Raw genomic sequence first — 26,227 nt, 5'->3', positions numbered from 1 at the left:
GTCTAATCCAAATGTATTTGTGCCAAAATGTGAGGTTTATTGCTCCCTGCGCCCTGCACCCTTCAGTGCTGCTCTGTGTGTGTGACTGGAAGCAATGGTGCGCAGTGAAGATCTGATGTCTTCTGCCGCCTAAGATGTCTTTTGCCTTCTCTATCCGGCTTCTATCTGCGGCATCTGTGAGGACGGCGGCGCAGCTCCAGGACGAACCCCAGGTGAGACCTGTGTTCCGACTCCCTCTGGAGCTAATGGTGTCCAGTAGCCTTAGAAGCAGTGCCCAACTTGACAAGCCAGGTCTGCTTCTCGCTCCTCGGTCCCACGATGCAGGGAGCCTGTTGCCAACAGGACTCCCTGAAAATAAAAAACCTAACAAAATTCTTTTTCCACAGAAAACTCTGGAGAGCTCTCTGCAGTGCACCCTTTCTCCTCTTGGCACAAGATCTAACTGAGGTCTGGAGGAGGGGCATAGAGGGAGGAGCCAGTGCACACCCATAGTCAAAGTTCTTTTTAGGTGCCCTATCTCCTGCGGAGCCCGTCTATACCCCATGGTCCTTACAGAGTCCCCAGCATCCTCTAGGACGTAAGATATATATATATATATATATATATATATATATATATACATACACACATATATACACATATACATACATACACACACAAATCTAGAAAACCACAGCACTCACCACCCCAGAAGCGGGGTGCAATATCTGCACTCACCACTCATAGGGTGGGGTGCATGCAGCCCATGGTCACCAACCCAAATATATACGAACGGAAAGTTCAGCATTCACCATAGCAAGCTCACTTATCCTCACTACATCAATAAATAAATGATGGGGGTTTAGTTAGTGAATTGGCCAATGCACGGAAGCCTGCATACCGCTCGCCAAGGTACCCCACCTTCATGCAGGTCCTACACTATCACAAAGTCTCAAAAATTAAAACCTGGCAACTGTATCACACAGTTGTTGTGAGGATAAGTGAGCTTGCTATGGTGAGTGCTGAACTGTGTGTGTGTGTGTGTGTGTGTGTGTGTGTGTGTGTGTGTGTGTGTGTGTGTGTGTGTGTGTGTGTGTGTGTGTGTGTATATATCATATTCATTCCATTACTATGCTATCAATATATGTTCAGGGGCATGGATATATTGGCTTCTGGCAGATGTAAGATGAATCTCAGGTTTCTCCTTTTTAATTCTGGTTCCAAACACCATGAGAATGAGTCATCCATGTCTGCCATTTGCTAACAAGTGGATACATTTATACACATTGTATCACTGGGGGGGGGGAATCCCTCTGTCAGTGGCGGCAGCAGCAGGTTCCCATGTGGCAACTGTGTTCTTTTGTTGCTACAAGTTCTCCATATTATCCAGTGATACATATGTACAATATGTTGGGGACTTAAACCCTTAATGAATTTTAATAAACCATATACAGTTGTGCTCATAAGTTTACATACCCTAGCAGAATTTGTGATTTTCTGGCCATTTGGCAGAGAATATGAATGATAACTCACAAACGTTTCTTTCACTCATGGTTAGCGGTTGGGTGAAGCCATTTATTGTAAAACAACTGTGTTTACTCTTTTTAAATCATAATGACAACAGAAACTACCCAAATGACCCTGATCAAAAGTTTACATACCCTGGAGATTTTGGCCTGATAACATGCACACAAGTTGACACAAACGGGTTTGAATGGCTACTAAAGGTAACCATCCTCACCTGTGATCCGTTTGCTTGTAGTCAGTGTGTGTGTATAAAAGGTCAGTGAGTTTCTTGACTCCTGAAAGACCCTTACATCTTTCATCCAGTGCTGCACTGACGTGTGGATTCTGAGTCATGGGGAAAGCAAAAGAATTGTCAAAGGATCTGCGGGAAAAGGTAATTGAACTGTATAAAACAGGAAAGGGATATAAAAAGATATCCAAGCAATTGAGAATGCCAATCAGCAGTGTTCAGACTCTAATTAAGAAGTGGAAAATGAGGGATTCTGTGGAAACCAAATCACAGTCAGGTAGACCAACAAAAATTTCAGCCACAACTGCCAGGAAAATTGTTTGGGATGCAAAGAAAAATCTACAAATAACTTCAGCTGAAATACAGGACTCTCTGAAAAAAGTGGTGTGGTTGTTTCAAGATGCACAATAAGGAGGCATTTGAAGAAAAATGGGCTGCATGGTCGAGTCGCCAGAAGAAAGCCATTACTACGCAAATGCCACAAAGCATCCCACTTACTATACTCCAAACAGCACAGAGACAAGCCTCAAAACTTCTGGAACAAAGTCATTTGGAGTGATGAGACCAAAATTGAAATTTTTGGCCACAACCATAAACGTTACATTTGGAGAGGAGTCAACAAGGCCTATGATGAAAGGTACACCATCCCTACTGTGAAACACTGAGGTGGATCGATGATGGTTTGGGGATGTGTGAGCTACAAAGGCACTGGAAACTTGGTCAAAATTGATGGCAAGATGAATGTAGCATGTTATCAGAAAATACTAGAGGAAAATTTGCACTCATCAGCACGGAAGCTGCGCATGGGACATACTTGGACATTCAAACATGACAATGATCCAAAACAAAAGGCCAAGTCGACCTGTTATTGGCTACAGCAGAATAAAGTGAAGGTCCTGGAGTGGACATCTCAGTCTCCTGACCTCAATATCATTGAGCCACTCTGGGAAAATCTCAAACATGCAAGAATGGGCAGCTTTACCATCTGAGAAATTAAAGAGCCTCATCCACATACTACCACAAAAGACTTCAAACTGTCATTGATGTTAAAGAGGGCAATACACGGTATTAAGAACTGGGGTATGTAAACTTTTGATCAGGGTCATTTGGGTAGTTTCTGTTGTCATTATGATTTAAAAAGAGTAAAAACAGTTGTTTGACAATAAATGGCTTCACCCAACCACTAACCATGAGTGAAAGAAAAATGTGTGAGTTATCATTCATATTCTCTGCCAAATGGCCAGAAAATCACAAATTCTGCTAGGGTATGTAAACTTATGAGTACAACTGTATGTCTAACTATTAAAGGAGTACACTTGTACATGCAGTGATTCATTCGATTGGATATATGTGAGACGGGAATTGTTAGATATATCAATAAAAGTGAATATTTAACATCTGAGTGCCCCTAAAAGATACAACCCCTTCCTTTATTCTGTAAACTACTGTATATTCATTGGTTGTCATAGGTAGCACCCCCCATAATCTACTACAAATATAGAAAGTTTGTGACTCTGCGAACCGAGTATACCTGTTCGGGCTAGCTGCAGCACTTAGGTGACTAACCTATAAACAGTAATTGGTGATTAAATGCTGCGCTCGGCCCTATTCGTTGTGTGGGTGTCTCCTATATATACAATAGGAAAATGACCAATGTGTAGAAATATGGACCTTGCACAATATATGTAATAAATCTTTACTGATCAATTCAAAAAGTAATTAATGACATAGATCTTCCAAACAAATGAGAAATAAAAGCAACGTAAAGATTAAATGCAGTTAATCCTGCAAATAAATTAAAAGTAAAGTAAATTAGAGTATAATGTCCCGCAACAAGTGATATTAACCTCCTGGTCAACACTGTAATGTGAGCGGTACCTGACCCTTGGTGAGTGACAAAAGAGACTAAGGGAAACACAGTCTTGAATGTCCTTCGGACGGCGGCGTCCCGCTCGTCTGAGTAGCTACTTGCACTTAGGTATACCTTATGGGAGTAGTTCTTCACGGTGTTCGGTGGGTATTGACCGGGTGTGTGTTGGGAGCAATACCCTCCGGACTGGTCCGCCCTATTGCAGCCCCGTTCCCCTGCAGGGCGCCGGTTCACCAGCGCTCCCTGGGTGATCGTGTGCTGTGTAAGCAGGGACCTGTCTTGGAAGGGAGTGTATCACGGCAGCGGCTGTGTGCGATGCTCGCCGTGTTCCCCGCTGTACGGATAGGGTCTGTCAAACTGCCCCCCCCCCCCCGGGGACTAGTCAGGCTGCCACGGCTCTGAACTCCGGCGGCGCGTCGGTGTACGGACGCTCGCCGGATCTCAGTCAGCCGCTGAAGCATGAACTGTCTGGACGGGGGACTAATCAAGCCACCCCGGCCCTGAACTCCAGTGACGCGTCAGTGTACGGTCGCTCACCAGATGTCAGTCAGCCGTGGAGGCAAGAAACGTCTGCACGGGGGATGAAGGACAGTCGCGGCTCAATGAACCGCTGACCGCCCCCCCCCGCCCCCCCCCCCCCCCCCGCCGTGTAGGGAAGTTGACTCTGCTCACCTGTCACCGCCGATAATGGCCTTCCGTCACCGGCTTCTTCCTCTGGTGTCGCCTTGTAGTGTTTGTTAGCGGAGTTCTCGATCACGCGTTCTCAGCCTAGTGTCCTGTCTTTCTCCCGTGCACGGGTCCTGTACTTTGTCGAGGTGGTTTCAAATGTGTGTCTCTCCTTTAACGCCCACTAGGGGCCTTCCTCTGGGAGTCTTTGCATGTCCTCTCCGTGGGTGCTCTTTATAAAGGGTTTCATTTCAAACACCCCGCCTTCTGCAGGTCTCAAAGAGTGCATTTCCTATTGGTCCATCTAATTAAGTTCCTGGTTGGTCAGTGATGCTGTCAGTCTTGGGAGTTCTACCCTCCCATTGGTCCATCTGGTTCAGTCACTGATTGACAGTATCATGGACCAATCTTAGGAATTCTAGCCTTCCATTTAAGGCTAAAACCAGGTTAGTTTGGTAAACTACAGTCCCACGTCCATGTTCAATGGGATTGAATAAATAAAATGCATGACAACAAAACTCTATGTAAATATAGATGCATATAAAAGTATATACATGTGCATGAATGTACATAAACATGTGCAATAAATGGGTATCATACAACATTGTTCCTAATGGTAATCTTGCTGTCAAATGCTAAAGTTATAATGCTATAGCTAATGCTATAATTCCTTATGGTAATTTAGGTACTTATTATCTCTGTGTCGTAGCAAGTTTTGTTCTTTTGTTCGCTAGCATTTTGTTAAAAACAGATGTTGTGTATCACACTCTAAATGTTTCTGTATAAATGAGTCGGAAACAAACCATGTACACATATATGATGATACATCCATGTATATATGGTTTCACATGTCGTAATGGGATATTGGATCTAAAAACCATGTGGTAAAACTTCACTACAAATCTCGGTAAATACCAGGACTAATGTCTTTTTCTGCAAACGATGGATTTTACTTCGTTGTCTCTGTTCAGACCGGTGGGGGTCAGTGTCTTAAGTTCGTACATCCATCGTAACTCGATGGTGTTAATCCTCTCTGTGTAGTCCCCCCCTCTCCAGTTGTGTTGTACCTCTTGTATCCCTAAAAATTTTAATGAGCGGGGGTCCTTATTATGGTAGTCTTTGAAATGTTTGGACAGGGAATGGTCTTCAAAGCCTCGTTTTATATTGTAAATATGCTCGCTGATTCTTGTTTTGAGCTGTCTTGTCATCCTACCTATGGTGCGGTTTTTATGAATTTTGGGCAGATAATAGAACACTGGAATGATTGGATGTTTTGTCTGTATAAATTGATATTCCTGTTTGTTAAGAATACCTGCCCCTAGGCCCTTCTGAAGATGTGTCTCGAGTTGTTTCTGGAAAATGTTCGTAGGGTCCTGTTTGAGTTTCTTGTATGTTTGAGTGTCGTCTAGAATCCTATGTGCTTCTTTTAAATATTCTGTTTTATTCAAGATGACTATTCCCCCCCCCCCCCCCCCCCCTGTCTGCTGGTTTCACTATAATTGCATTGTTGTCCTGTAATTCTAACAGGCGACACCAGAGGAAGAAGCCGGTGACGGGAGGCCATTATCGGCGGTGACAGGTGAGCAGAGTCAACTTCCCTACACGGTGCGGGGGGGGGGGGGGAGACGGTCAGCGGTTCATTGAGCCGCGACTGTTCTTCATCCCCCGTGCAGACGGCTGACTGACATCTGGTGAGCGTCCGTACACTGACGCGTCACTGGAGTTCAGGGCCGGGGTGGCTTGATTAGTCCCCCGTCCAGACAGTTCGTGCTTCAGCGGCTGACTGAGATCCGGCGAGCGTCCGTACACAGACGCGCCGCCGGAGTTCAGAGCCGAGGCAGCCTGACTAGTCCCGGGGGGGGCAGTTTGACAGACCCTATCCGTACGGCGGGGAACACGGCGAGCGTCGCACACAGCCGCTGCCTTGATACACTCCCTGCCGAGACAGGTCCCTGTTTACACAGCACACGATCACCCAGGGAGCGCTGGTGAACCGGCGCCCTGCAGGGGAACGGGGCTGCAATAGGGCGGACCAGTCCGGAGGGTATTGCTCCCAACACACACCCGGTCAATACCCACCGAACACCGTGAAGAACTACTCCCATAAGGTATACCTAAGTGCAAGTAGCTACTCGGACGAGCGCGACGCCGCCGTCCGAAGGCCATTCAAGACTGTGTTTCCCTTAGTCTCTTCGGTCACTCACCAAGGGTCAGGTACCGCTCACATTACCGTGTTGACCAGGAGGTTAATATCACTTGTTGCGGGACATTATACTCCAATTTACTTTACTTTTAATTTATTTGCAGGATTAACTGCATTTAATCCTTACGTTACTTATATTTCTCATTTGTTTGGAAGATCTATGTCATTAATTACTTTTTGAATTGATCAGTAAAGATTTATTACATATATTGTGCAAGGTCCATATTTCTACACATTGGCCATTTTCCTATTGTATATATAGGAGACACCCACACAACGAATAGGGCCGAGCGCAGCATTTAATCACCAACTACTACAAATATAGCCACAATGAATATTGGGGTATTCAATATTGACTTTTTCAGTCGCTAAAATATTTAATAAGTGAGTGTGCAGATTTAGTTAGTTTTCTTTCCTTTGGCTTTAACTATAGTCTGAGAAATATTGCCTGTTATAGAGAAGCTTAGACCACAGGTGGAAAAGTGGGAGGGAGAAGTCAGCTAGGAGAAGATCAGAAGTGGAAGTGCTGCTTGGATGCAGCCAGGTAGGCGTTTTAGAGTTTAAATTGAGGCTAAATTAGAGTGAACAGGACGAGCAGAGTGAGTAGTGATCACTATTTTGATTATTTAAGACAGATTATTTTTTGACACCGTGTAAATAAGCAGAAGAACCGGTTTCCAAGAAGACACTGTCAGAATTAACGGTGTTCCATGCAAACATTCCCTACCATGTGCACACTGCAAAATCAATTTCCCAGTCATTAACCCTTAAAAAAACCAAAAAAAAACCAAAACTCTCTGGCTGAGGCCACAACAGTAGGCACAAATTAATGACCCCTATGTGATGCTCAGTAAGTGTTTTATTCACCTCCTTCAGAGATTGGGATCCATGATCGATAAATTGCTAAAATAAGAATTTACTTACCGATAATTCTATTTCTCATAGTCCGTAGTCGATGCTGGGGACTCCGAAAGGACCATGGGGGATAGCGGCTCCGCAGGAGACTGGGCACAAAGTAAAAGCTTTAGGACTAGCTGGTGTGCACTGGCTCCTCCCCCTATGACCCTCCTCCAAGCCTCAGTTAGGATACTGTGCCCGGACGAGCGTACACAATAAGGAAGGATTTTGAATCCCGGGTAAGACTCATACCAGCCACACCAATCACACCGTACAACTTGTGATCTGAACCCAGTTAACAGCATGATAACAGAAGGAGCCTCTGAAAAGATGGCTCACAACAACAATAACCCGATTTTTGTAACAATAACTATGTACAAGTAATGCAGACAATCCGCACTTGGGATGGGCGCCCAGCATCCACTACGGACTATGAGAAATAGAATTATCGGTAAGTAAATTCTTATTTTCTCTAACGTCCTAGTGGATGCTGGGGACTCCGAAAGGACCATGGGGATTATACCAAAGCTCCCAAACGGGCGGGAGAGTGCGGATGACTCTGCAGCACCGAATGAGAGAACTCCATGTCCTCCTCAGCCAGGGTATCAAATTTGTAGAATTTAGCAAACGTGTTTGCCCCTGACCAAGTAGCTGCTCGGCAAAGTTGTAAAGCAGAGACCCCTCGGGCAGCCGCCCAAGATGAGCCCACTTTCCGTGTGGAATGGGCTTTTACAGATTTTGGCTGTGGCAGGCCTGCCACAGAATGTGCAAGCTGAATTGTACTACAAATCCAACGAGCAATCGTCTGCTTAGAAGCAGGAGCACCCAGCTTGTTGGGTGCATACAGGATAAACAGCGAGTCAGATTTTCTGACTCCAGCCGTCCTGGAAACATATTTTTTCAGGGCCCTGACTACGTCCAGCAACTTGGAATCCTCCAAGTCCCTAGTAGCCGCAGGTACCACAATAGGCTGGTTTAAGTGAAACGCTGAAACCACCTTAGGGAGAAATTGAGGACGAGTCCTCAATTCTGCCCTGTCCGTATGAAAAATTAGGTAAGGGCTTTTATAGGATAAAGCCGCCAATTCTGATACACGCCTGGCTGAAGCCAGGGCTAACAGCATTACCACTTTCCATGTGAGATATTTCAAGTCCACAGTGGTGAGTGGTTCAAACCAATGTGATTTTAGGAATCCCAACACTACATTGAGATCCCAAGGTGCCACTGGAGGCACAAAAGGAGGCTGTATATGCAGTACTCCCTTGACAAACGTCTGAACTTCAGGAACAGAAGCTAGTTCTTTTTGGAAGAATATCGACAGGGCCGAAATTTGAACCTTAATGGACCCTAATTTTAGGCCCATAGACAGTCCTGTTTGCAGGAAATGCAGGAATCGACCCAGTTGAAATTCCTCCGTAGGGGCCTTCCTGGCCTCGCACCACGCAACATATTTACGCCAAATACGGTGATAATGTTGTACGGTTACATCCTTCCTGGCTTTGATCAGGGTAGGGATGACTTCATCTGGAATGCCTTTTTCCTTCAGGATCCGGCGTTCAACCGCCATGCCGTCAAACGCAGCCGCGGTAAGTCTTGGAACAGACATGGTCCCTGCTGGAGCAGGTCCTGTCTTAGAGGTAGAGGCCACGGGTCTTCCGTGAGCGTCTCTTGAATTTCCGGGTACCAAGTCCTTCTTGGCCAATCCGGAGCCACGAGTATAGTCTTTACTCCTCTCCTTCTTATGATTCTCAGTACTTTTGGTATGAGAGGAAGAGGAGGGAACACATACACTGACCGCTACACCCACGGTGTTACCAGAGCGTCCACAGCTATTGCCTGAGGGTCCCTTGACCTGGAGCAATATCTGTCCAGTTTTTTGTTGAGGCGAGACGCCATCATGTCCACCTTTGGTTTTTCCCAACGGTTTACAATCATGTGGAAGACTTCTGGGTGAAGTCCCCACTCCCCCGGGTGAAGATCGTGTCTGCTGAGGAAGTCTGCTTCCCAGTTGTCCACTCCCGGAATGAACACTGCTGACAGTGCTATCACATGATTTTCCGCCCAGCGAAGAATCCTTGCCACTTCCGTCATTGCCCTCCTGCTTCTTGTGCCGCCCTGTCTGTTTACGTGGGCGACTGCCGTGATGTTGTCCGACTGGATCAATACTGGCTGACCCTGAAGCAGAGGCCTTGCCTGACTTAGGGCATTGTAAATGGCCCTTAGTTCCAGGATATTTATGTGAAGTGACGTTTCCATGCTTGACCACAAGCCCTGGAAATTTTTTCCCTGTGTGACTGCTCCCCAACCTCTCAGCCTGGCATCCGTGGTCACCAGGACCCAATCCTGAATGCCGAATCTGCGGCCCTCTAGGAGATGAGCACTCTGTAACCACCACAGGAGAGACACCCTTGTCCTTGGAGACAGGGTTATCCGCTGATGCATTTGAAGATGCGATCCGGACCATTTGTCTAGCAGATCCAACTGAAAAGTTCTTGCGTGGAATCTGCCGAATGGAATCGCTTCGTAAGAAGCCACCATCTTTCCCAGGACCCTTGTGCACTGATGCACTGACACCTGGCCTGGTCTTAGGAGTTTCCTGACTAGGTCGGATAACGCCCTGGCTTTCTCTTCCGGGAGAAACACCTTTTTCTGTACTGTGTCCAGAATCATCCCTAGGAACAGCAGACGTGTCGTCGGAATCAGCTGCGATTTTGGAATATTTAGAATCCATCCGTGCTGTCGTAGTACTATTTGAGATAGTGCTACTCCGACCTCTAACTGTTCTCTGGACCGTGCCCTTATCAGGAGATCGTCCAAGTAAGGGATAATTAAGACGCCTTTTCTTCGAAGAAGAATCATCATTTCGGCCATTACCTTGGTAAAGACCCGGGGTGCCGTGAACAATCCAAACGGCAGCGTCTGAAACTGATAGTGACAGTTCTGTACCACAAACCTGAGGTACCCTTGGTGAGAAGGGCAAATTGGGACATGGAGGTAAGCATCCTTGATGTCCAGAGACACCATGTAGTCCCCTTCTTCCAGGTTCGCTATCACTGCTCTGAGTGACTCCATCTTGAACTTGAACCTTTTTATGTAAGTGTTCAAGGCTTTCAGATTTAAAATGGGTCTCACCGAGCCGTCCGGCTTCGGTACCACAAACAGCGTGGAGTAATACCCCTTTCCCTGTTGTAGGAGGGGTACCTTGATTATCACTTGCTGGGAATACAGCTTGTGAATGGCTTCCAATACCGCCTCCCTGTCGGGGGTAGACGTTGGTAAAGCAGACTTCATGAACCGGCGAGGGGGAGACGTCTCGAATTCCAATTTGTACCCCTGAGATACTACCTGCAGGATCCAGGGGTCCACTTGCGAGTGAGCCCACTGCGCGCTGAAATTCTTGAGACGGGCCCCCACCGTGCCTGAGTCCGCTTGTAAGGCCCCAGCGTCATGCTGAGGACTTGGCAGAAGCGGGGGAGGGCTTCTGTTCGTGGGAAGAAGCTGTCTGTTGCAGTCTTTTTCCCCTTCCTCTGCCCCGGGGCAGATATGAGTGGCCTTTTGCCCGCTTGCCCTTATGGGGACGAAAGGACTGAGCCTGAAAAGACGGTATCTTTTTCTGCTGCGAGGTGACTTGGGGTAAAAAGGTGGATTTCCCAGCCGTTGCCGTGGCCACCAGGTCCGATAGACCGCCCCCAAATAACTCCTCCCCTTTATACGGCAATACTTCCATATGCCGTTTGGAATCCGCATCCCCTGACCACTGTCGCGTCCATAATCCTCTTCTGGCAGAAATGGACATCGCACTTACTCTTGATGCCAGAGTGCAAATGTCTCTCTGTGCATCTCGCATATATAGGAATGCATCCTTTAAATGCTCTATAGTCAATAATATATTGTCCCTGTCCAGGGTATCAATATTTTCAGTCAGGGAATCCGACCAAGCCACCCCAGCACTGCACATCCAGGCTGAGGCGATTGCTGGTCGCAGTATAACACCAGTATGAGTGTATATACTTTTAAGGATATTTTTCAGCCTCCTATCTGCTGGCTCCTTAAGGGCGGCCGTTTCTGGAGACGGTAACGCCACTTGTTTTGATAAGCGTGTGAGCGCCTTATCCACCCTAGGGGGTGTTTCCCAACGAGCCCTAACCTCTGGTGGGAAGGGATATAGTGGCAATAATTTTTTAGAAATTAGCAGTTTTTTGTCGGGGGTAACCCACGCTTCATCACACACTTCATTCAATTCATCTGATTCAGGAAAAACTACGGGTAGTTTTTTCACACCCCACATAATACCCCTTTTTGTGGTACTTGCAGTATCAGAGATGTGCAAAACCTCCTTCATTGCCGTGATCATGTAACGTGTGGCCCTACTGGAAAATAAGTTTGTTTCTTCACCGTCGACACTGGAGTCAGTGTCTGTGTCTGGGTCCGTGTCGACCCACTGAGGTAACGGGCGTTTAATAGCCCCTGACGGTGTTTGAGACGCCTGGACAGGCACTAACTGAGCTGCCGGCTGTCTCATGTCGTCAACAGTTTTCTGTAACGTGCCGACACTGTCACGTAATTCCTTAATTACGGCCATCCATTCAGGTGTCGACTCCCTAGGGGGTGACATCACCATTATAGGCAATTGCTCCGCCTCCACATCATTTTCCTCCTCATACATGTCGACACACACGTACCGACACCCAGCACACACACAGGGAATGCTCTGATAGAGGACGGGACCCACTTAGCCCCTTGGGGAGACAGAGGGAGAGTTTGCCAGCACACACCAGAGCGCTATATATGTATAGGGACAACCTTACAATAAGTGTCTATCCCTTATAGCTGCTTATATCTGTTATTTTGCCAAATAAGTGCCCCCCTCTCTTTTTTACCCTGTTTCTGTAGTTGCAGGATGCAGGGGAGATTCTGGGAGCCTTCCTACCAGCGGAGCTGTGTGGGAAAAATGGCGCTGTGTGCTGAGGAGATAGGCCCCGCCCCCTTCACGGCGGGCTCTTCTCCCGCTTTTTTCTGGAAAACTGGCAGGGGTTAAATACATCCATATAGCCCAGGAGCTATATGTGATGTATTTTTTGCCAAATAAGGTAAATTCATTGCTTCCCAGGGCGCCCCCCCCCCCCAGCGCCCTGCACCCTCAGTGACCGAAGTGTGCTGAGAGCAATGGCGCACAGCTGCAGTGCTGTGCGCTACCTTATGAAGACAGGAAAGTCTTCTGCCGCCGATTTATGGACCTCTTCTTGCTTCAGCATCTGTAAGGGGGCCGGCGGTGCGGCTCCGGGACCCATCCATGGCTGGGCCTGTGATCGTCCCTCTGGAGCTAATGTCCAGTAGCCTAAGAAGCCCAATCCACTCTGCACGCAGGTGAGTTCGCTTCTTCTCCCCTTAGTCCCTCGATGCAGTGAGCCTGTTGCCAGCAGGTCTCACTGAAAATAAAAAACCTATTTAAACTTTTACTCTAAGCAGCTCAGGAGAGCCACCTAGATTGCACCCTTCTCGTTCGGGCACAAAATCTTAACTGAGGCTTGGAGGAGGGTCATAGGGGGAGGAGCCAGTGCACACCAGCTAGTCCTAAAGCTTTTACTTTGTGCCCAGTCTCCTGCGGAGCCGCTATCCCCCATGGTCCTTACGGAGTCCCCAGCATCCACTAGGACGTTAGAGAAATTATAGGTGGTTTAGTTTACTGATGTCACATACAGATCTTCAAAACAGGACTAATTGTTAATGAGCCTTATTTTTATAATCTTAAAGTCTGATCTAAGGTGGAAATAAAAAGTATAAATTATAGTAGACCTAAAAAACCTACACATTCTGACAAACAGTGCTGGACACTATAATGGATGAGAAAGCAGAACGTGCACTGTGTACTGTGAAATGCTCAGTGTCCTTGAACATTGAAGTTTGTACAAATATATACACACACCTCTCTGTAGCTCTGTGTAATGCATACAGAAGTCATTACGTCTATTTGTTGAATACATTAATATTTAATATCATAATAAAAATATATATACATTCCAAATGTAGTCAGAATTGTAGTAATTCACCTGTAATTAAGCACACTTTCCCATCCTCCTCTGTAATCCCATAAAAAAAAAACAACAACCCTGAAAACCCTTATCACAAGGGGATGTAGTTATGTGACCAGCGGTTAGGAGACCACCAGTCACAATACCGGCACCTACGTCCCAAACCCTCATCAACAGGGACTATTCCCACTTGAGAGTGCGAATAGAACATGTGGCAAGCGCAGTGAGACACCGAGCCCGCTGTGTTGCAAGCGCAGTAAGACCACAAGGGGCTTCGTTGCGCTCGTCCCCAACACCGGCCAGCTAACAGCCGGGATCCCGACGGCTGTGTTGTGACCGCCGGTCACACATTCCCCACCTTATCACAAGCACTTGAAATTAAAATAAAGCATAAAGTCTTACAGATAGCTATAAAATTTGCCATACCAGCAGATTTACCATAAAATAAGCCCACAAAAAAAAAAAAAAAGACAAAATCGATAAGAAAAAAAAAAATAAGGAGCTACACCAACACAGCTTACTTACTGCATTGTAGCACGTAAAACATGTTAACCGAGAAGTGCATTTAAAATAGTAAGATTTGTTTTGAGCTGCATTCCACTAATGACTTTTTGCAGACAAACAGAACACTTTCACAGACACAGCATAAGCTATATCTCATGTGTTCGTACACGCCAACATTGCTAACAACACACTAATGCATAAGTGCACATCCGTTTATTTGTTTTCACCCAACTTCCCAGGACACGTATGCGAACAACACAAATTATCTTGCATTCTACTACTAGACAAAAACATAATAAGGAAACAAAACAAAGCACATTTTTCAACTACTTTTACCTTAGGAGATTTAGAACCGACATACCCGGGTAGGTACTAGCTTTCAAACAAACTTCAGGTCAGCAACACAATGTGTCCCTACTTTAATGCGCACAGACAGAAGGACGGCACAATCAATTGAGCCATTCCTGAACTCTGGTAAGCCAATAATGTGTTGACACAACCAAAGTTTCACAAAAAACTACCTTTGCCCTTCTGTCCCCAAACACTGTCATTATATGGCTGACACTCAATGGCCTAAAATTCTAACCAATATCTTCTCTTAAAATTTCAGCTCACACTTCTACACACAATATTTACAAAAAAATAAAAATAAAAATAAGAATTTACTTACCGATAATTCTATTTCTCGTAGTCCGTAGTGGATGCTGGGAACTCCGTAAGGACCATGGGGAATAGCGGCTCCGCAGGAGACTGGGCACAAAAGTAAAAGCTTTAGGACTACCTGGTGTGCACTGGCTCCTCCCCCTATGACCCTCCTCCAAGCCTCAGTTAGGATACTGTGCCCGGACGAGCGTACACAATAAGGAAGGATTTTGAATCCCGGGTAAGACTCATACCAGCCACACCAATCACACCGTACAACCTGTGATCTGAACCCAGTTAACAGCATGATAACAGAGGAGCCTCTGAAAAGATGGCTCACAACAATAATAACCCGATTTTTGTAACAATAACTATGTACAAGTATTGCAGACAATCCGCACTTGGGATGGGCGCCCAGCATCCACTACGGACTATGAGAAATAGAATTATCGGTAAGTAAATTCTTATTTTCTCTGACGTCCTAGTGGATGCTGGGAACTCCGTAAGGACCATGGGGATTATACCAAAGCTCCCAAACGGGCGGGAGAGTGCGGATGACTCTGCAGCACCGAATGAGAGAACTCCAGGTCCTCCTCAGCCAGGGTATCAAATTCGTAGAATTTAGCAAACGTGTTTGCCCCTGACCAAGTAGCTGCTCGGCAAAGTTGTAAAGCCGAGACCCCTCGGGCAGCCGCCCAAGATGAGCCCACCTTCCTTGTGGAATGGGCTTTTACAGATTTTGGCTGTGGCAGGCCTGCCACAGAATGTGCAAGCTGAATTGTACTACAAATCCAACGAGCAATAGTCTGCTTAGAAGCAGGAGCACCCAGCTTGTTGGGTGCATACAGGATAAACAACGAGTCAGATTTTCTGACTCCAGCCGTCCTGGAAACGTATTTTCAGGGCCCTGACTACGTCCAGCAACTTGGAGTCCTCCAAGTCCCTAGTAGCCGCAGGTACCACAATAGGCTGGTTCAAGTGAAACGCTGAAACCACCTTAGGGAGAAATTGAGGACGAGTCCTCAATTCTGCCCTGTCCGTATGAAAAATTAGGTAAGGGCTTTTATAGGATAAAGCCGCCAATTCTGAGACACGCCTGGCTGAAGCCAGGGCTAACAGCATTACCACTTTCCATGTGAGATATTTTAAGTCCACAGTGGAGAGTGGTTCAAACCAATGTGATTTTAGGAACCCCAAAACTACATTGAGATCCCAAGGTGCCACTGGAGGCACAAAAGGAGGCTGTATATGCAGTACTCCCTTGACAAACGTCTGAACTTCAGGAACTGAAGCCAGTTCTTTCTGGAAGAAAATCGACAGGGCCGAAATTTGAACCTTAATGGACCCTAATTTTAGGCCCATAGACAGTCCTGTTTGCAGGAAATGCAGGAAACGACCCAGTTGAAATTCCTCTGTAGGGGCCTTCCTGGCCTCGCACCACGCAACATATTTACGCCAAATACGGTGATAATGTTGTACGGTTACATCCTTCCTGGCTTTGATTAGGGTAGGGATGACTTCATCCGGAATGCCTTTTTCCTTCAGGATCCGGCGTTCAACCGCCATGCCGTCAAACGCAGCCGCGGTAAGTCTTGGAACAGACAGGGTCCCTGCTGGAGCAGGTCCTTTCTTAGAGGTAGAGGCCACGGGTCTTCCGTGAGCATCTTTTGAAGTTCCGGGTACCAAGTCCTTCTTGGCCAATCCGGAGCCACGAGTATAGTCCTTACTCCTCTCCTTCTTATGATTCTCAGTACCTTGGGTATGAGAGGCAGAGGAGGGAACACATACACTGACTGGTACACCCACGGTGTTACCAGAGCGTCCACAGCTATTGCCTGAGGGTCCCTTGACCTGGCGCAATATCTGTCTAGTTTTTTGTTGAGGCGGGACGCCATCATGTCCACCTTTGGTTTTTCCCAACGGTTCACAATCATGTGGAAGACTTCTGGGTGAAGTCCCCACTCCCCCGGGTGGAGGTCGTGTCTGCTGAGGAAGTCTGCTTCCCAGTTGTCCACTCCCGGAATGAACACTGCTGACAGTGCTATCACATGATTTTCCGCCCAGCGAAGAATCCTTGCAACTTCTGTCATTGCCCTCCTGCTTCTTGTGCCGCCCTGTCTGTTTACGTGGGCGACTGCCGTGATGTTGTCCGACTGGATCAGCACCGGCTGACCTTGAAGCAGAGGTCTTGCTAGGCTTAGAGCATTATAGATGGCCCTTAGCTCCAGGATATTTATGTGAAGTGATGTCTCCAGGCTTGACCACAAGCCCTGGAAATTTCTTCCCTGTGTGACTGCTCCCCAGCCTCGCAGGCTGGCATCCGTGGTCACCAGGACCCAGTCCTGAATGCCGAATCTGCGGCCCTCTAGAAGATGAGCACTCTGCAACCACCACAGGAGGGATACCCCTGTCCTTGGTGACAGGGTTATCCGCTGATGCATCTGAAGATGCGACCCGGACCATTTTTCCAGTAGGTCCCACTGGAAAGTCCTTGCGTGGAATCTGCCAAATGGGATTGCTTCGTAGGAAGCCACCATTTTTACACAGAACCCTTGTGCATTGATGCACTGAGACTTGGCTCGGTTTTAGGAGGTTCCTGACTAGCTCGGATAACTCCCTGGCTTTCTCCTCCGGGAGAAACACCTTCTTTCTGGACTGTGTCCAGGATCATCCCTAGGAACAGAAGACAAGTCGTCGGAACCAGCTGCGATTTTGGAATATTGAGAATCCAATCGTGCTGCCGCAACACTACCTGAGATAGTGCTACACTGACCTCCAACTGTTCCCTGGATCTTACCCTTATCAGGGAATCGTCCAAGTAAAGAATAACTAAAATTCCCTTCCTTCGAAGGAATATCATCATTTCGGTCCTTACTTTAGTAAAGACCCGGGGTGCCGTGGACCATCCCTACGGCAGCGTCTGAACTGATAGTGACAGTTCTGTACCAGAACCTGAGGTACCCTTGGTGAGAAGGGTAAATTTTTTGACATGAAGGTAAGCATCCTTGATGTCCCGAGACATCATGTAGTCCCCTTCTTCCAGGTTCGCAATCACTGCTCTGAGTGACTCAATCTTGAATTTGAACCTCTGTATTCAAAGATTTTAGATTTAGAATCGGTCTCACCGAGCCGTCTGGCTTCGGTACCACAATAGTGTGGAATAATACCCAGTTTCCTTTTGCAGGAGGGGTACCTTGATTATCACCTGCTGGGAATACAGCTTGTGAATGGCTTCCAAAACTGCCTCCCTGTCAGAGGGAGACATCGGTAAAACCGACTTTTGGAAACGGCGAGGGGGAGACGTCTCGAATTCCAATTTGTACCCCTGAAATATTACCTGAAGGATCCAGGGGTCTACTTGCGAGTGAGCCCACTGCGCACTGAAATTCATTGAGAACGGGCCCCCACCATGCCTGAGCTTGTAAAGCCCTAGCATCATACTGAGGGCTTGGCAGAGGCGGGAAAGGGTTTCTGTTCCTGGGAACTGGCTCATCTCTGTAGCCTTTTTCCACTCCCTCTGTCACAAGCAGAAAAGAGGAACCTTTTGTCCGCTTGCCAACAAAGGACTGCGCCTGATAATACCGCGTCTTATTTTGAGAGGCGACCTGGGGTACAAACGTGGATATCCCAGCTGTTGCCGTGGCCACCAGGTCTGAAAGACCGACCCCAAATGCCTTTTTTAAGGCAATACTTCCAAATGCCGTTTGGAATCCGCCTCACCTGACCACTTTACTGGTAGAATTGGACAACGCACTTATACTTGATGCCAGTCGGCAATATTCCGCTGTGCATCTCGCATATATTTTAAATGCTCTATAGGCAATAATATACTGTCCTTATCTAGGATATCAATATTTCCAGTCAGGGAATCCGACCACGCCAACCCAGCACTGCACATCCAGGCTGAGGCGATTGCTGGTCGCAGTATAACACCAGTATGTGTGTAAATACATTTTAGGATACCCTCCTGCTTTCTATCAGCAGGATCCTTAAGGGCGTTCTTACAAGCGTGTGAGCGCCTTATCCCCCCTAGGGGGTGTTTCCCAACGCACCCTAACCTCTGGCGGGAAAAGGTATACTGCCAATAACTTTTTAGAAATTATCAATTGTTATCGGGGGGAAACCCACGCATCATCACACACCTCATTTTATTTCTCAGATTCAGGAAAACTACAGGTAGTTTTTCCTCACCAAACATAATACCCCTTTTTGGTGGTACTCATATCAGAAATGTGTAAACATTTTCCCTTGCCTCAATCATGTAACGTGTGGCCCTATTGGAAATCACGGTTGTCTCTTCACCGTCGACACAGGAGGTCAGTATCCGTGTCGGCGTCTGTATCTGCCATCTGAGGTAACGGGCGCTTTAGAGCCCCTGACGGCCTATGAGACGTTTGGACAGGCACAAGCTGAGTAGCCGGCTGTCTCATGTCAACCACTGTCTTTATACAGAGCTGACACTGTCACGTAATTTTCAACAGTACATCCACTCAGGTGTCGACCCCCTAGGGGGTGACATCACTATTACAGACAATCTGCTCCGTCTCCACATCATTTTTCTCCTCATACATGTCGACACAAACGTACCGACACACAGCACACACACAGGGAATGCTCTGATAGAGGACAGGACCCCACTAGCCCTTTGGGGAGACAGAGGGAGAGTTTGCCAGCACACACCAAGCGCTATAAACTGTATAGGGACAACCTTATAATAAGTGTCTATCCCTTATAGCTGCTTATATATATTTTTAGCCAAATAAGTGCCCCCCCTCTCTGTTGTACCCTGTTTCTGTAGTGCAGTGCAGGGGAGAGTCTGGGAGCCTTCCTACCAGCGGAGCTGTGTGGGAAAATGGCGCCGTGTGCTGAGGAGATAGGCCCCGCCTCCTTCTCGGCGGGCTCTTCTCCCGCTTTTATCTGGAAAACTGGCAGGGGTTAAATACATCAATATAGCCCAGGGGCTATATGTGATGTATTTTTTGCCATAGGAGGTATTTTCATTGCTGCCCAGGGCGCCCCCCCCCCAGCGCCCTGCACCCTCAGTGACCGCAGTGTGAAGTGTGCTGGGAGCAATGGCGCACAGCTGCAGTGCTGTGCGCTACCTTAATGAAGACAGGAACGTCTTCAGCCGCCGATTTCTGGACCTCTTCACTCTTCAGCATCTGTAAGGGGGCCGGCGGCGCGGCTCCGGGACCCATCCAGGCTGTACCTGTGATCGTCCCTCTGGAGCTAATGTCCAGTAGCCAAGAAGCCCAATCCACTCTGCACGCAGGTGAGTTCGCTTCTTCTCCCCTTAGTCCCTCGATGCAGTGAGCCTGTTGCCAGCAGGTCTCACTGAAACTAAAAAACCTATTTAAACTTTACTTCTAAGCAGCTCAGGAGAGCCACCTAGCCTGCACCCTTCTCGTTCGGGCACAAAAATCTAACTGAGGCTTGGAGGAGGGTCATAGGGGGAGGAGCCAGTGCACACCACCTGATCCTAAAGCTTTACTTTTGTGCCCTGTCTCCTGCGGAGCCGCTATTCCCCATGGTCCTTACGGAGTCCCAGCATCCACTTAGGACGTCAGAGAAAACTAAAACTCCCTTTCTTCGAAGGAGTATCATCATTTCGGCCATTACCTTGGTAAAGACCCGGGGTGCCGTGGACAATCCAAACGGCAGCGTCTGAAACGGATAGTGACAGTTCTGTACCACAAACCTGAGGTACCCTTGGTGAGAAGGGTAAATTGGGACATGTAGGTAAGCATCTTTGATGTCCAGAGACACCATATAGTCCCCTTCTTCCAGGTTTGCAATCACTGCTCTGAGTGACTCCATCTTGAATTTGAACCTTTGTATGTAAGTGTTCAAGGATTTTAGGTTTAAAATTGGTCTCACCGAGCCGTCCGGCTTCGGTACCACAAATAGCGTGGAATAGTACCCCTTTCCCTGTTGTAGGAGGGGTACCTTGCTTATCACCTGCTGGGAATACAGCTTGTGAATGGCTTCCAATACTGCTTCCCTGTCTGAGGGAGACGTCGGTAAAGCAGACTTTAGAAAACGGCGAGGGGGAGACGTCTCGAATTCCAATTTGTACCCCTGGGATACCACCTGAAGGATCCAGGGGTCCACTTGCGAGTGGGCGCACTGAACTTCTGGAGACGGGCCCCCACCGTGCCTGAGTCCGCTAGTAAAGCCCCAGCGTCATGCTGAGGACTTTGCGGAGGCGGGAGAGGGCTTTTGTTCCTGGGAACTGGCTGTTTGTTGCAGCCTTTTTCCTCTCCCTCTGCCACGGGGCAGAAATGAGGCGCCTTTTGCCCGCTTGCCCTTATGGGGCCGAAAGGACTGCGCCTGATAATATGGCGTCTTCTTAGGTTGAGAAGCTACCTGGGGTAAAAATGTGGATTTTCCAGCCGTTGCCGTGGCTACCAGGTCTGATAGACCTACCCCAAATAACTCCTCCCCCTTATAAGGCAATACTTCCATGTGCCTTTTAGAATCCGCATCACCTGACCACTGCCGCGTCCATAAACCTCTTCTTGCAGAAATGGACAGCGCGCTAACTCTTGATGCCAGTCGGCAAACATCCCTCTGTGCATCACGCATATATAGAAATGCATCCTTCAAATGCTCTATAGTCAATAATATACTGTCCCTATCTAGGGTATCAATATTTTCAGTCAGGGAATCCGACCACGCCAGGCCCGCACTGCACATCCAGGCTGAGGCGATTGCTGGTCGCAGTATAACACCCGTGTGAGAGTATATACATTTTAGGAAATTCTCCAGCTTCCTATCGGCAGGTTCCTTTAGGGCGGCCGTATCAGGAGAGGGTAGTGCTACCTGTTTAGACAAGCGTGTGAGCGCTTTATCCACCCTAGGGGGTGTTTCCCAACGTGCCCTATCCTCTGGCGGGAAAGGGTACGATGCCAATAACTTTTTAGGAATTATCAGTTTTTTATCGGGGGAAACCCACGCCTCATCACACACTTCATTTAATTCCTCGGATACAGGAAAAACTACAGGCAGTTTTTTCTCACCAAACATAATACCCTTTTTAGTGGTACTTGTATTATCAGATATATGCAATACATTTTTCATTGCTTCAATCATGTAACGTGTGGCCCTAGTGGAAGTCACGTTTGTCTCCTCATCATCGACACTGGAGTCAGTATCCGTGTCTGTCTCTGCCATTTGAGGTAACGGGCGTTGTCGTAAGGAGCTGACACTGTCACGCAATTCCTTCCACAAGCTCATCCACTCAGGTGTCGACTCCCCAGGGGGTGACAACTGTATAATAGGCAATTGCTCCGCCTCCATCTCATTTTCCTCCTCAAACATGTCGACATAAATCGTACCGACACACCGCACACACACAGGGAATGCTCTGATAGAGGACAGGACCCCACTAGCCCTTTGGGGAGACAGAGGGAGAGTATGCCAGCACACACCAGAGCGCTATATATATATATATATATATATATATATATATACAGGAATACCACTATAAAATGTGTTTTTCCCTTTATAGCTGCTGTTAGTATAAACTACTGCGCCAAATTAGTGCCCCCCTCTCTTTTTTACCCTTTTCTGTAGTGCAGGACTGCAGGGGAGAGTCAGGGAGACGTCCTTCCAGCGGAGCTGTGATGGAAAATGGCGCCCGTGTGCTGAGGAGATAGGCTCCGCCCCCTTCTCGGCGGCCTTTTCTCCCGCTTTTTAGGTGAGTTCTGGCAGGGGTTAAAATACACCCATATAGCCCTGGGGGTTATATGTGGTGTATTTATGCCAGCCAAGGTGTTTACATTGCTGCTCAGGGCGCCCCCCCCCTAGCGCCCTGCACCCTCAGTGACCGGAGTGTGAAGTGTGCTGAGTAACAATGGCGCACAGCTGCAGTGCTGTGCGCTACCTTGTTGAAGACGGATGTCTTCTGCCGCCGATTTTTCCGGACCTTTTCTTGCTTCTGGCTCTGTAAGGGGGCCGGCGGCGCGGCTCCGGTACCGAGCTCCGAGGCTGGGCCTGTGCTCGGTCCCTCTGGAGCTAATGGTGTCCAGTAGCCTAAGAAGCCCAATCCACTCTGCACGCAGGTGAGTTCGCTTCTTCTCCCCTTAGTCCCTCGATGCAGTGAGCCTGTTGCCAGCAGGTCTCACTGAAAATAAAAACCTAAAACTAAACTTTTCACTAAGAAGCTCAGGAGAGCCCCTAGTGTGCACCCTTCTCGGCCGGGCACAAAAATCTAACTGAGGCTTGGAGGAGGGTCATAGGGGGAGGAGCCAGTGCACACCAGGTAGTCCTAAAGCTTTTACTTTTGTGCCCAGTCTCCTGCGGAGCCGCTATTCCCCATGGTCCTTACGGAGTTCCCAGCATCCACTAGGACGTCAGAGAAAAGTATTTACAAACGGGTGTGCTTCATAGGGTCGACCACACTTAGGTCGACCACTATTGGTCGACAGTAACAAAGTCGACACCTAAAATAGGTTGACACAAGCATTAGGTCAACATGAGCAAGGTCCACAGGACAAACGGTCGACATGAGGGTTTTTTTTTTATGTTGGTGTCGTTTTCTGTTTACAGTGACCGGGAACCCCAATTAGTGCACAGTGTCCCCTCTCCATGCTTCGGGCAAGGTTACCGTTACCAATCATAGTCCAAGTGAATCGTAAAGTATGAAAAGGTAAAAAAAAAAAAACATTTAAAAAAAAAAAAACCTCATGTCACCCTAGATCATGTTGACCTAAGTGTGGTCGACCTAGAGACCGGATACCGTTGTGCATCGAGCTGTAGGCTACTTGACAGCCAGAAGGATGGCACTGGTATAGGTGGTGTATTTCTGGCCCTGTTACCTGTGTCTGTAAAGGTATCCGGTCTCTAGGTCGACAACACTTAGGGCGAATGCATTAAGCCGACCACTATTGGTCGACACGCATTAGGTCGACATGAGTTTTTCACTTATTTTATTTTTTGAACATTTTTATACTTTATGATCCAAGTGGACTACGACTGGGAATGGTAACCTGTGCCGAGCGTAGTGGTAATGGAGTGAGGCACATTGCCCGAAGCATGGCGAGCGAAGCGAGCCATGCGAGGGAACACAGTGCACTAACTGGGGTTCATTGTACCCAGAAAGACACCAATTTTGTTTTTTTTTAAAAACCTCATGTCGACCTTTTGCTTGTGTCGACTTAGTTACTGTCGACCAATAGCGGTCTACCTAGACACTGTCGACCCAAGTGTGGTCAACCCTATGAACCACACCCATGCACAATTAGCCAGCATCCCAAATTCAAACCTAGCACTTACCGCTCGACTACCTGCTAAATCACCAAAGCAAGCAAAAATTGAAAAGTAGAAATGGTCTGTCCACATGTGGTTTCCCATTGGAATACAATTAACCACACATAGAAGTTGGAGCATGGAGACTATATATGAAGCACAGGAATGGATGGTAAATACAGCATACGGTAAGTGTCAGGGTCTTATGCTCTTGGCAGTGTATGATCTGTGTTGGGCTAAGGGAGCAAAACAGTTTAGTGTACAGCATACAATTGTGAATCAGATAGCAGATATTGGCCTGTGTTGGGTTTGGGCCTGTTGTGATCACGAAGTGATGCATACAAAACTCATTCTGAAAAGATTCAAAAATCTTAGTGCAATTAAAAAGCACATAGTAGGCTGATAAGTTGAGAACACTACATTAGGAATAAAGCCATATTGTGCATTGGACTTGTGCAGGGCCCAGGTCACGGTGGTTATGGACATGAGTATTTCATGTTGGAGGAAAAAATAGGATTTGGTACTTACCAGGTAAATCCTTTTCTTTGAATCCATAGGGGGCACTGGAGTACTCTTGGGATATGGACGGTGTTAGCAAGGACAAGGCACTGAATATTCAAATTTCAGTAACTCTCCTCCCCTCCATACTCCCAGAATACCTCAGTGTTTTTTCCTGAGGCGAACAGGATAGAGAGGATGAACAATGGAGAATTACCTATAACATTATAACATAACGGACAACAATAAATTTGACACATAACGTAACTGACAACTAACCAGTTGACACCATAACCGATAAATCGGTGAGAATGTGTTACCTTAAGATCCACTGAACTTACCACAACCAGGTAAAACTGCTCTGGGTGGGCGTCCAGTGCCCCCTATGGATTCAAAGAAAAGGATTTACCTGGTAAGTACCAAAATCCTATTTTCTTTTTCATCCACTAGGTGTCACTGGAGTACTCTTGGGACGTACCAAAGCTTCCCCTGTGGGCGGGAGAGCTGTTTGGCACCTGTAACACTAAGCGGCCAAAGCTAGATGCTGATGCCGCAAACGTATCAAACTTGTAAAAGCGCACAAACGTGTGCACTGATGACCATGTAGCCGCACGGCAAAGCTGCGTCGTAGAAGCTCCACGACCAGCTGGCCATGAAGTTCCCCCAGAACGCGTGGAATGAGCTGTTACCGATGTAGGCGGCTGTAACCTAGCCTGAAGGTAACCCTGACGTATGGTCAGTTTTATCCATCTGGATAAGGTCTGCTTAGGAGCTGGCCAACCCATCTTGGCAGCATGATAGAGAACAAATAACGTATCCGTCTTACCAACTGTAGACGGTCGGGATACCGAAATGCGTAGGGCGCGTACCACATCCAAAGTTCCAGAATCGTCTGTTAACACAGGAACTGCCATTCGTTGATTGATGTGAAAAGAGGACACTACCTTTGGTAAGAAAGCGGGATTCGTCCGCAACTCCGCTCTGTCATCATGAAACACCAAAGACGGTGGCTTGCATAACAAGGCACCCAATCTGAAACACGCCTTGCTGAAGCTAAGGCTAGGAGAAAAATTGTTTTCCAAGTGAGAAACTTAATATCCACTTGTTGTAAGGGTTCAAAATATGAAGACTAAAAAATCTAAAACCAGATTCAAGTCCCATGGCGCTGAAGGCGGAATGAATGGAGGCTGTACTCTGAGGACACCTTGCAGAAAGGTGTGTACAGACGGCAATAGAGCCAATCGTCTTTGAAAGTAAATTGACAAAACAGATACCTGCACCTTTAGTGTAGATAAACGCAGTCCTCCATCTAACCCCGTCTGTAAAAATAACAAAAGACGGGATAACTTGAAAGACGACGTCGGAAACATCAGAGCGTCACACCAACCTATATAGGCACGCCAAATCCTGTAATAATGAGCTGCCGTAACTGGCTTACAAGCACGTAACATGGTTGATGGAATGCCCTCTCTTCTTAAGAGGGCGGTCTCAACAGCCACCCCGTCAAACGCAGCCGCGCTAAATCGGGGTAAAGGAATGGACTCTGGTGTAACAGGTCCAGACGTAGCGGGAGCGGCCAAGGATAGTCTGCGAGTATCCCGTGAAGATCCGAGAACCAAGCTCTCCGAGGCCAATGAGGCGCCACTAGTATCACTGTGGCAGACTCTCGTTTGATCCGTTTTAGCAACAGAGGGAGCAGCGGAAACAGATACATGAGGCTGTACGGCCACGCGATTGTGAGAGCATCCACCGCAACTGCCTTTGGATCTCGCGTTCTGGACACATACTGGGGCGTTTGGTGATAGTGGCAAGATGCCATCAGGTCCACTTGAGGGTAACCCCACCTCTGGACCAACATGTGAAACACTTCTGGATTTAATGCCCATTCTCCTGGATGAAAATCCCGACGGCTGAGATAATCCGCCTCCCAG

The 26,227-nt window shown here is 47.5% G+C and overlaps 1 protein-coding gene across 5 annotated transcripts in view; it reads right to left on the bottom strand.

The window, feature by feature from the left end:
• EVI5 (ecotropic viral integration site 5) overlaps positions 1 to 26,227 on the bottom strand; it is a 452,905-nt gene that overhangs the window by 293,334 nt on the left and 133,344 nt on the right. The window contains exon 1 of one of the 5 annotated variants that reach the window (XM_063939883.1): positions 14,244 to 14,363. The exons of the other annotated variants lie outside the window; for them this stretch is intronic. Coding sequence (XP_063795953.1) covers positions 14,244 to 14,266 — 23 coding nt within the window. The 5' untranslated portion in view covers positions 14,267 to 14,363. Of the gene's footprint in view, positions 1 to 14,243; positions 14,364 to 26,227 lie in introns of those variants that run through there. 5 annotated transcript variants of the gene reach the window in all.

The sequence above is a fragment of the Pseudophryne corroboree genome, chromosome 9, assembly GCF_028390025.1.
Source record: "Pseudophryne corroboree isolate aPseCor3 chromosome 9, aPseCor3.hap2, whole genome shotgun sequence".
Taxonomy (NCBI): Eukaryota; Metazoa; Chordata; class Amphibia; order Anura; family Myobatrachidae; genus Pseudophryne; species Pseudophryne corroboree.
Note: the sequence above shows the minus strand (reverse complement) of the source record. Positions and strands in the feature narration are given on the sequence as shown.